The sequence below is a fragment of the Cupressus sempervirens genome, chromosome 1 (assembly GCF_028749045.1).
Source record: "Cupressus sempervirens isolate cs-2001-9-10 chromosome 1, ASM2874904v1, whole genome shotgun sequence".
NCBI classification, from domain to species: Eukaryota; Viridiplantae; Streptophyta; class Pinopsida; order Cupressales; family Cupressaceae; genus Cupressus; species Cupressus sempervirens.
The window spans coordinates 220,845,034-220,857,749 of NC_143118.1; the positions used below are offsets into that span (position 1 = coordinate 220,845,034).

The 12,716-nt window shown below is 30.4% G+C and overlaps 1 protein-coding gene across 1 annotated transcript; it reads right to left on the bottom strand.

The window, feature by feature from the left end:
• Positions 1 to 565: 565 nt before the first annotated feature.
• On the bottom strand, positions 566 to 3,948 carry LOC149576946 (alpha pinene synthase, chloroplastic-like). The gene is made up of 10 exons (XM_089795470.1): positions 3,706 to 3,948; positions 3,434 to 3,609; positions 3,215 to 3,300; positions 2,875 to 3,089; positions 2,643 to 2,740; positions 2,332 to 2,424; positions 1,962 to 2,177; positions 1,737 to 1,875; positions 1,007 to 1,255; positions 566 to 880 (listed from the first exon to the last, which is right to left on the bottom strand). The coding sequence occupies exons 1-10, from the start codon at positions 3,946 to 3,948 to the stop codon at positions 566 to 568; spliced, it is 1,830 nt and encodes a 609-aa protein (XP_089651596.1).
• Positions 3,949 to 12,716: the final 8,768 nt, after the last annotated feature.

A 12,716-nucleotide genomic window follows, 5' to 3' on the forward strand; every position in this document is an offset into this window, starting at 1 on the left:
AAAGAATATCTCACTAATTATAAGGTATGTTACCACTACCTACCCCACGATTAGATTTCTTTACAGATTTGAATGCATTTCCTTGCTTCCAATCTAGGTAGATTGTGGTGCATAATACACTCCAAATAGAATGTTGTCTAGATATAAAACAAAGTTAACATTAAAGTTAAGTTAAAGAACTAATTAGAGAGTAACATAACTTAAGCCTAAGTGTAGGTTAGTTAAACCCTATATTATAAAAAGACATATCATATCAACATACTTCTTTCACAATAAAAATGCAAATTAAGAATTATGTAATATTTCCTTTAATTGATGTCTATTTATTTTCTTAATTTGAAATGTGCTTAAAAATAATTGTCACATATATACTTAGTGAAATTATCCTAAACATTATAAATCTATAAAAAGAATCATCACACAATCTCTTGATACTCTCCTATAAGCTATACTCTAGATTACCATTAGAAAGGAGCTTTTAATTTGTGAAGTTGGATCTTCAATTATATTATGAAATATATTTTTATTTAATAAAAAGAGTAATTTTACATTATTGTAGACACAATTAATCTTCATTTAGGGGTTGCATGCTTATAGGTTCCATGAGGATTTGTTTTACATGGTTCTGTATATCTATACTTGAAACACTAAAACCATCTCTCTCTTTGTAGAAATGAAGAAAACCTCTTGTAATGTCATAAGCATAATCTTTGCTAGAAATTGGAACACCGTCATTTTTCAAGTACTCCCAATTTAATTCTTTGAGTCTCTCATCTAATAAATTCTTGATATAATTCAAGGCATCTTCTTCAGTAGATCCCGGATTGTCTTTTATGTAACATACTATGGATGAATTTGTTTCTCCTCTATCCACCTCTCCCTTCACAATGAAAGATTAAATTTAATAATAAAGTAAATAAATTTAACTTACATTCAACTCAAAACTTTAAAATTAATGCCTATACATAGAATATTATAATTTATTAAATTTTACATTACGACTTACCTTAAAGGATTTAATATCACCTCTTAATCTAAGAGCCAAATTCAATAGATCATTGAATCTTGATGGATAATCTATTTTTGGAAGAATGTTTTCAGAAAGTATCTCATCAATTGTTAATACTGGTTGTAATGTAGTTGCACGAGTCCCTGAAGAAAATGCTCCATTCTCTATGAATTCTGCCAAGGTTGGTATGTACCCTATAGCAAGCCACTCGACTTCTTTCAACATGGCATCTATATAATCTTTCCACTACAAAAAAAAAAAGGAATAGTTTGGAAAAAGTAATTATATATTTAATATAAAAATAATTTTAGCCTCATTATATAAGTCTTAAAATATTATAATATATTGTTAAGGTTAACAAAAATTTCCAAATTTTTTTTAAAATATTCAAGAAACTCAATAATATTTTAAGAAAAATAAGAATATATGCTATATAAGTCTAAAAAATCAAAGATAGTCAATTTTTTTCTAGCCAAATGCTTTATATAATTATTTAATAATAGTTTATTTATATTTAATAAACCTTATCCAATAGAAAGATATCAATTATACTTGAAGAAATAACATGAGGATATTAATTTTTTTATCATTATGAGTTGGTGAACATAAATTTACCCATAATGTACAAGAAAGTTATGTGTAATAATTTAAGATAGTGATTGTAAGTAAAACTTTTAGTTTATGAAAATTAAATTTCATTCACAAATAACAAAACACATATCCATACCGCATCTCTAGAGGGTGCAAGAGTATCTCTTCCTTGAATCTTTGTAGCTTCTCGATCCATTTCATTAACTATCTCATACAATGCCATGTATGCAATTTGCATATATTCTGGAAGGTGGCCAATAGAAGTCAGATCCCACCTAAGAGGCAAATAGAAAATGGTTATTGTCATTTTAAACATAAGTATTACTACATATAACTATTTATTTTTTTATTTAATACTTACTTCTTGATAGCCTCGGTAAGGAGTTTTAGTTCATCAAGTGTTCCATATGTGTCATAAATATCATCTATATATGTTGCAATTGTAGAGAACTTTGCTAAACCAAATCTAAATGCAGAATATCTCTCTTCCTCACAAATTGCACATGCCATGAAAAAATATTCTACATGACGGTGGCGAGCGAAATTCAATTTAGACAAATGAGACTCCCTCCACCATCTATAATAGAACATAAAATTAGAAGTAAATTAGTCTAAACCTAGTACTATTATAGAATTGTACCTTTTTAAACTTAATTATATAAAAGATAGTATAAATAAAATGTACTACACATTATAATTATACAATCTAAATTCTAACTATCATAACTCACCTAGAATAAGCTTTAAGCTCTTGTTGATGCAACGACTGAACCGCATTGAAGTCCATTTTAGCTAGAAATAAAAGTTTTTCATTGTCTGCCATCCTATAGATCCATTTTATCTTAGTATATAATTTTGAAACAAACATGTTTTGAATTAAAAAATAAAATAGAGTGGACAATCTATAAATAGACATATTATTTTATTTCAACACTTTCAATTCTCTTACTGAAATGATAGATCATAAAATATGATACAAAATATAAATAAAAATAAACATTTTCTCTTTTATATCTAAAAACATAAAAGATATCCTCACTACCTGACCCATGACTCGTTCCCTCCATAAATATGAATATATGTTTTTGCTTCTAATCTTGGCAGATTAGTGTACCAGCCATACTCCAGATTGAATGATATCTGAATATAAAAGGTTCATATTACAATATTAAAAAAGAAATAGCATACTACATGCAAGAAATGAACAATTTTTATGATGGTAAAAGCATGTGCATTTCATAGAGGAGTCAATCTTGTAGTCTTGCTAAGCTTGCCTCTTGTAAAACGTTGGAGCTGATCCCACAATTCTCCATAGCTTCATTTAAATATGCAGTAGAGAACTCTTTAGCCTCGTCCAGTATTTTCTCTCCACGAAAAGCAATATGGGAAGCTCGAAACAGATTTAGAATACCTCGAATTTTATCCTCCTCTGTTTCAGCAATGGAGCACAAGAACTGCCCATTTGCTGTTCTAAAGGGTCCCAACATTCCTATTATCATATTCTTTTCTTAGTAACTACGCCAATATCAAGTGAACTAGATTAAATGAGCTTAAGAGAGTTCTTATTTTTGACAATCAGAACTTTTTGAAAATTCATAGATTATCGTTATATACCTGGAGAAACAGGATATCTATGGAGTCTAAGAATCCTAAAACCCAAGGCAGTGATTTCGAGATCTCTTTGACATTCACCCCAATACCTGTTGCATTGCATTCAAACTGTCATACACATATTGTCTTAGAATAAATAATTAATGACATTGTTAAGATACATAAAACCTTGCAGGGGTTGGAAATTTTCCAAAGTTCCTGTTTAATTGATCAAAAACATACCTGTAAACAAAATCAAGTGCTTCTTTTATTTCCTTTTGAAAATGTCGTTTGATTCCAAGCCGTTCAACATTATCAACCAGGGCAAGAAGTCGTGGAACATTATTTGCATTTGATTCGCTGAACATGTCTCTAATCTCCATAATAAGACACCCACAACGTTGAGCGTAGAAAGGAGCCTGAGAAATTCCAATAATATCTAACACTTTACAAAACAAAATTCTTATACAATGCCATAAAGATAAACTGAAAAAAAAACATGAATGTTAACTTGCCTCATAAGGATGCTTTGGAATAGACTGTATGAAATCATCGTCCCACAAGTTGGGATGATGATTGCCAGTGCGCCGCAATGGGGTTTCTACTTTAGCAGAGGCCTGATTTACAATAGGGTTAAGCTTTTTACTTGGCATTAATGGCAATGCTTTACTACAAAGTTGGCGACTGTGGGATTTCATGGCAGATGGCGGTTTGAGACAGAAGCCCAAATTAGGAGTGATAATAGAGATAAGAGCCATTGAAAGAGAATAGATTGTTTGATGCTCTTCTACAAAGAGAACCGAACGGTGCAAGGAATGCTTGTGTTTCCCCCATTATATAGAGAAATGCCGATTGTGAAAAGAAGAATTTCTAGTTATTTCTCGCAGGCATCGAGCTTGGTCTTCTAGATTTTCCGGTGTGGAAAAATGCATGCAAGAACATGATTTGGTTGGTGGGTGTTAGTATTGCAAATCCATGTACTGCAACGTTAAGAAATAATTAGGGCTGAGGTGGTCTAATTAGCTGTTCACGTTCTAATAAGATTCATAATTGAAAGTTCACTTAAAATCTACTTATCTGTTCAGGTTATAATAAAATTTTATTAGATTCATCTGAAGACAATACCCAACCAAAATAATCCAAAATATTTGTAATGTAAGTTAAAGTGGGCCGTTAGAGTGGACCTGTCAAATATGGCAGCTTTTATGTAAAATATGGCAATTTTATGTATACTATAAATGACAATTTTGTCATTCATTAATCATATTGAAATATTATATTGAAATTGAGAATGAGAATGAGAATAGACAATTTTTTCATTTATTAAGTAGACTGAAAATTTACTGTCTAGTTTGTCTAGGTTAAGTAATAAATGTAAAACTAAATTCGAAAGATGGGTTGTGTACCATACCATTACCTAACCTTATTTATTAGGTACAAAAACATAGATTAGTATATAATAAATAATTTCTTTTTTCTAGTGGGTGACATCTTGTCTTTGTAAATGTGTAATGCATATAAGTATTTAGAAAGAAAATTATTCTTAATAGAAATTTGAATAGGGTTTTACTATTAGTGTTGCTAGTTGTGTTTTTAAATGTTTGTCTTCATTATTTATAGATTGTTAACATCCAAGTCGTTTCAAGAAGAATTTGGGTCAAATTGTAAAGATTAATGCTCATCTTTTCATTTCTCAATAATCAATAACAACCTTGCACATCATCTTGAATAACAAACATTTAATTTTTTTTATTGGAAACTTGTGTTGTGAGGAAATCAAAGCCATCTTTTAGCTAAGAAAAAAGACATTTGTCACCACTAAAAAATTTCACCTTAAAAAACTACAAAATATCTCAGTTTTGTGATACAATTCAAAACATAGGACCATCTTGGAATAACATCCCACCAAAGAAATGTATCATTCATTACAATAATTCAAAATAATGAGCCATGTCAAATTCAACATCTCTATGCATAACATAGAATGCACCATATTAGTTATACTAAAAATCATAATAAACAATTTTTAACATTTATTTATTAAATTCAAAATTAGATACAATTATATAATAACTTTAAATTTAATTAATAAATAGAAAAAAAAATACATTAGATGCATTACATATCATAAACAATTTCATGCTTTACAAGTAATCTATAGATTTTTTTTTTATAAATGTACATCTAGTATCTTAATTTAATATATACATTAAATGCATATATAGGTATAGGTATAGGTATATGAATATGTGTATGTGTATGTGTCTGTGTATGTGTATGTATATGCATGTATGTATATGTATATATTATCACTAAATTGATAGCTTTCATGGTCAAAAGACTCTATTTGTCAACATTATTGTTCTTCTACTAATATTGATATCATATTATTACCATGAGGAATATCCAACTAATATTAAGTAGCTTTAATGTTAAATAAATATTTGAACAAATGATATGCTGATTTTATTTTAAAATAAATATTTGAAACCATTATACATGCAATTAATTACAAATGATATTTAGACAAAATTGAGTTAAATAAATTAATAAATTGTCAAATAAATATTTCATTATGCACACATGAAATTATTTCTATTTTAAATTAATATCGTATAAAATAATAAGTTGTTTATAATATTCTATAAGATAGTTTTCCATGCAAATCTTTCAATGCTAATCTTATAACAAAAGATAAAACTAATATCTTAAAAATGATAAAGATATTTTAGAAACAAAGAGTAAGATGATAATTTTCTATACAAATCTTTTAAATGCCAATCTTTAGTCAAAAGACTAAAATAATACCTAAAATTTGATAAATATTTTTGAGAAATTAATTAGTTTTATAACTGTAGTTGTGGTGCTTCTCTAAATCACGTGTTTAGCTTGGAATTAAGTGGTGACACTTGCGTCGAACCTCCAAATTTATACATAACCGACATAAATAAATAAATCTGAAGTTAGGAGTTTTTCCAAGCACGTGAGAGATTGGCAGATACACCAAGTCATGTTTTTCAAACCCTCCAGTCAAATTTGACGTGGGCAAAGAAGTCAACTATTATCGGTAGCCTAACAATGATAAACTGACGAGAGATTGACGGGTCTGAATGAGTCGGGGAGAATAGTAAGACGGAAATAAATTACGAGTTTGCGGGAGGGTTTATCTAAAGCCTTGCACGTTCCACGACTAGTGAGCAATCAGCCATACATTTCACCTGATTGGGATTTTTAACATTTCAATACTTCAATGGTTTATTTTGTTCTATTTTAGACTTTAAACAACTCTAATCTTTCCCTGCCCCCGAATAAATTGTCCAGCGTAAGGCTGATTTATTAGGGTCTATACGTAGATTATGCCCAAAATATATATATATATATATTGGTGGTGGAGAGGGTACAACCAATGACCTACAATGACCTACTTTGATATCATGTAGATTTTGCTATCACATCAAAAGCACAGACTGGTGGTGGAAAAGGATCTCATTGGGGATATAGTCACTATGCCAACACTATGTTGGAGTAAATGGTGTCTTCTCAGTTTACTCTTTTTAAAAGTTTACTTAGATCAATATATTCACTAGATAAATGAATATCATTGAATTCGAATCTAATTTAGTTCTATGATAACTCTCCTCCCTCCAAATTGAAATACTTGTTTCAATCTCATTTATACTTCTTATTTGCTATTATCTATTCTAGAAGACACTTTGTACCTTTCTACTTACCTCATTACCTCATTTCAATACAATCTTGTATTGATTACCTCTGCGCATTGGAAGATGTTGGTAGACTAGCTCTTTGATATAGGATGACTATCCTAAAATGGTATTAGAGCTTATAGTCTATAAACTCATTTCACTTCTTTTAAGAATCCAATTTTTTTTTAAGGTTTTGGGTTTCTTTTTTGAAGTTTGTTAATGTAGGTTAGCTTTAATCAACTTCTATAGTCATGTGATATTGTATTCTTGATTATTTCTAGTTGTCCGCATCTTGTGCTAGACTTGCATACTTGAGTGGCAAAGATAATTTTACTTTTTTTATAACTTCTATTATGTGATTGGCGTTGGCTTTATTCTTAGGAAGTAAATGATCCCAATTATTCTCTTGGTTTATCCAAGATTGTGTTCATTTTGATCTAGCACATATGGTCAATGTGTTATGTCTCCAATGTATAATCCATTTGATGAATAATAATCACTTAAACCCCATTTACATTAGTTATGACAAAGTAAAGATTTCTTTTTGCAATTATTTCCATTATGTTTATGTGAGTTTTAATTGTTTATAAATAATGTTATGATTTAACAAGGATGAATGTTTTAGGATCTAATATAGATGTAAGGGTAAAAAGAGTAGTCATTTGAAAGTGTCACACCATACCAATTTAAAGATGTGCAATAACCATGCAACTGCAGCCACTTCTAAAATTTGCACAACTAGTCCAATAAATATGACTTCTTTAGTAATAATGACAGATATTGTGGTATCTATTAATGGCTTCAAGTGCCAAAAAAGTAATCATTTCAAAGTGTCACCCAATACCTACTTGAAGATGCCCAATAACCATGCACTAAACCACCTCAAAAATACATATTACTAATTCAACATATATTCCTCTAAGAACTAGTACACTATCCTTTACTAACTATTTTTACATGTACTTGTGCATAAATACCATTGTAATTGTGTGTTATAGGTGCCAATAAAGTTGGACATGTCCTCCATTCAAATATATGAATTGTAATTATTGGAAGTGCAAGAAAGCAACTATTTATATAAGCAAAATGTATTATTCAACTTTTTGTTATATTAAAAATTAAAATAGATAGTTTTTTGCATTTATTAATTAAATTGAAAATCAAATTAGTATTTTTATTTTAATTAATAAATGTAGAAAACTATCCCAAAAGATGCACTCTATATTAGGAACAATTATATGCTTTAGCATATAATACATAGATTGTTTTTTTTGTGGATGTATATCTTTGGTATGTAAATGTGTGATATATATGAATTGTAGGTATCTAAAAGATTACTGAGGGGGTGTTTGAATTAGTAATTATCAACTTAATAATAAACCACTATCCCAAATTTTCCCTTACAAATTTACAGATTACAATTTTAGTTTACCTATAGCATCATTATATATTATTGAAACATTAAACATTCATGCAACAAAATAAAATAATCACACAAATTTAACACGAATATTTAATTCAAAGAAAGCCAGTTAGAGTAAAAACCATAGTGTGACATTAATGCCCATATATGTTGTACTCTGTTGGAATATGCTCTATTAGGAGCTTTCCTAATTAAGGGTTACAAAAGCACTCAAAATGCTACCTAGTTAAGGGATTTCCCTAGAGACCTGTTAAAGTCTTTACCTTGTTAGGAGTAACCTGAATAGATGATTTAGACACTCTACTCTAAGAATGCCACCATGTCAAAGGATTTATAATAGACCTATTAGGGTCACCAGCTTAGGAATTGTAGAGCCACAATGGCTAGAAAGTAGCAGTTAACAATAATATGTAGTTTGCACTAACTTTTCTATATCAAATCCATTAAAGTTCCTTAACACAATAACATACGATTTCACTCTTCTACTCAAATTTGTATCCACTTATGTGATCACATCTATCCTTCACCAATTAGTTCCCCTGTTCTACTGATAGTTTGTTCTTCACTATGACCTTCCTCTTTATTTTTCCCTTATGCAGTAATACCTTGATTACAAAATCTAAACTTAGATCCAATGATCATAATCTCATGATCAATTGTTCTTGTAAATTAATCATTTTGATAAGCCATTTTTAACCTTGTAGAAGCTTCTCAAGCAATCTTTTTTTCCTTATTACCTCATTCTTTGTGTTATCACCACATTCCTTTAATTACACTTGACTCATCTAGTTTCCCTTGTGACAATTTATCATATGTTCCTTTCTTACCCATTAGTTTTCACAGTTCCAATAAGTCATCCTTTGTTTTGATAGGATTTTGGTTTTAGTTTACTGATGAGACATAGTCTTGTCAATAAGTACTATCTATTATAATCTCCCTTCTAACTAACTACTTCACCTTTTCCTTTACTCATTTCCTAATTAGTATTTCTATGTTTAGTAGTCATTAGTGTATTCCTAATAAGCAATCAAATTACTATTCAACTATATACCACTAGTCATTTCAATGGTTACCTGATAATATCCTTAATGACATGACCATGTTACATTACTTAACATATTCATATACTAAAAAAAAATTCCTTCTAAAAGATATGGTAACAAGTCCAAAAAATATACCAAATAGTTTGAAATCAATGACAAATAGTATAATTGATTATCATGTTCTAAACTTTCTTCATCATCAACAACTTGACTTCTTCATTTATATTTATCAACTAGATCACTTATGCCAACATTAAAATATACAAAGAGGCTAAGTGGATGATGGAGACACAACCCAAGAACAAAATGGACACAATAGGAAAGGGAAAACTTTATTAACTATGAGAACATGCTAATACACTCGGTGCAAAGAGAATAGACTCCAAAACATGCCCTATGGGCTTACAATAGTATAAATCTAGAGACAATTTCTTCTTCCAATACCTTCTCTCAAACTCCACTCTGAATTACCTTTTACAATGCCAGAAATGTTCTTAAATAGACCCCAAAGGGTTAAGGATTAGGAATACATTCTAGAAAGTGCTAGTTAGCATCCACCACCAAAATGGAAGGCTCCATAAATCACTTTAGAAGTCAGTGCAAAATTAGAAGAATCCAGAAATGGTAGCCGAACTTTCGGGAGGCATAACTTTTGAACCGTAGCTCTGATTGACGAACCGTTCACATTTTCAAAAAGCTCTCAGAGTGCTTTATAGCCCTATGGACCAACTTTGTTCATTCCCCATTTTCAAGTTGTACAAGGTCATTTAGTGCCTCGAACTTGACTTTGAAGCATTCTTAGGAGGTCTCCAGAAACCAAAAAATTGCGATAACTTTCAAACCATGTAGCCTTTTGATCTAATTCTTTTTCTAAAATGTTCTAAATTACAATTTTAATCATCCCTCCAATTTACACCTTCTAACTCACCATAATTATCGCTCAATTACATAGTCCTATTTTTTTAGCATTTACACGTATCCCAAGGTGCTTAAAAACTCTAACCCAAAACACTACTAGTGGAACTGTGAGAGTTGGAACCTTTATTTGACCCAAATGGGTATCCAGAAATGAAAACACATGAAACAGAAACTATGTCTAGGTATATTTTTTTTGGGTGACACAGGATTGCCCTTATACCTTTGGATGCTCCTGCATCAGTGGAGGATCATAAGGTGACAAAAAGTGGTGATACATGAAAAATATATAGTTTTAAAATGTCCAAAAATAATTCAAAATTTGTCTCGACTTTTTTCCATTAGCCCAATAAACATATTCATGGGTAATATCATTAGTTAAACTAATTGTACATTTACCTTAGATTATATAGGGAGAACCGTTTCCAAATTTGACTGAACCTTTATCACAGTGCTCCATAGTTATGAATTTATCCTTATTTCTAGTCATATGGTGTATATAGTTACTATCAATAATTCAACCACTATTATAGTTTACACTTGAGATCAAATATTTCTCTTCACTAGTTTTAGTGTTGTTAGTAGAGGGATGTAATGAAATAACTTGCATAATGGAAGAGATAATATGAAATATTCTATAAATACTTGATAACAACTAAGAGTAATAGGCCACTTTGAGGGGACAACATCCAAATATCTCCAATGAGAACATACTTTACAATATGATGTTGAAATAAGACTCATAACCTCCTATATATACCTAATTATGCTTAGGTTGAATAAATATAACCCTGCATAACACTTAGGTCAACCTACATACCTAAGTAATAATATAATAATGATAACATGACTTAATTAATGATTAAGATAGCCACAAGTTGACTATTTATAACCCTATATACACCAATATTAAGGGTCAGTGTAGCATGCCCCCTCTCTTCAAAAAAGCATTGTCCTTAATGCTAACCAAGTGTGGAATCTTTTGAATGAACTCCTCATCCTCCCATTTGGCCTCTTCAACTAGTAAATTCTTCCATTGGATGAGATATTGGGTGAGGGTTCTATTCCTTAGCTTCTTCATGCATGTTTGAAGAATGCACTCTAGTTCCAAAATTATTCTTTCTTCTTCATCAAGCTCTAGTAGTACTATTTGAGTAGGAATATTTTTCCCAATTACCTTCTTCAAACAAGAAACATGAAAAGATGGATGTATCTTTGTTGTTGGTGGCAACTCTAGCTTGTTACACTACCAATATTTTGTATGATTTGGTATGGTCCATAATATCTTGGAGACAACTTATTAGTCTTTTTTTTTGTTTTATTGAGATTTTTTTATAAGGTTGTAATCTCAAGAAGACCAATTCACCAACTTCAAAATTTCTTTCACTACAATGTTGTGTTGAGATAAGATTGAAGAAGACTATTAAAGATGGAGATTATTGGGAACATACAAGTATGATCAATATGTTTCAATAATTATTTTGTTAATGATGTCAAACCTACTATTTTTTGGTAAGACAACAACTTATATGATTCAAGTACTATCACTTATTTGATTGATGAGAGGATTTGATCAAAAGATGTAACAATAGAACCTAGAGGAAAGGTTAAGTTATGATTAAGTAAATATGTAGAAGAATCAATTAAGATAGTGATAACATGATGTATTGATAATATACTTAAGGTTACAAAGGCTAGTTACACTAAGAAAGTTTAAAAGAAAAGTTACATAAAGTTTTACCAAGTGGATGGTAGGTGTTGAGCAAAGTTAGAGCAAGTCGAGAAGAAAATCAGTTGGAGCTGAGTAAAGTCTATTCTAGTGTATGTCGAGCAGAACAATGGATGTTGAGTAAAGTTTAGTTGATGCCAAGCACCAATAAACTTTAGTTTGTGCCGAGTGATTTTACAAAGGATGCCAAGAAACACATTATGTATCGAGCATCAGAAGCAAGATAATGTCGAGTGGTTGCATTATTTGAAAGATCATGAATTCGCTAGATCTGAGTTGACAAGTTTATTTTCTTGGATAGTGTGAACTAGGTGGAAGAAAAGATTGATGAGCTAGTGGGATAGAATTCAAGGTAAGCCATTTTGAGGTGAATTCAAAGAGGATTGAAGGAGAAGTCTCTAGAAGAGATATGAAATATGGGATAGATTCATTGTATCCTACCTAATTTGTCTTAATCCTAAATTGGATGATGGAGAATGAGCAACAAAAGATCTTAATTTCCAATTTATAGGAATAGTTGGTCAAAAGCAAAGGTTTCATGTGTGAGACCCTAAGAAAGAGAAGAAGTTAGGGGTTTTGCTTCATCAAGTGACTTAAGAGAAGAGTCTGTAATGGCATGTTAAGAAAAAAGGCCTAAGGGTATGAATGCTTGAAGGGTGAACAAGCTACAAGAGCTGAAATGTATGAAGGCCAAGTAGAATAGAGAACTAAA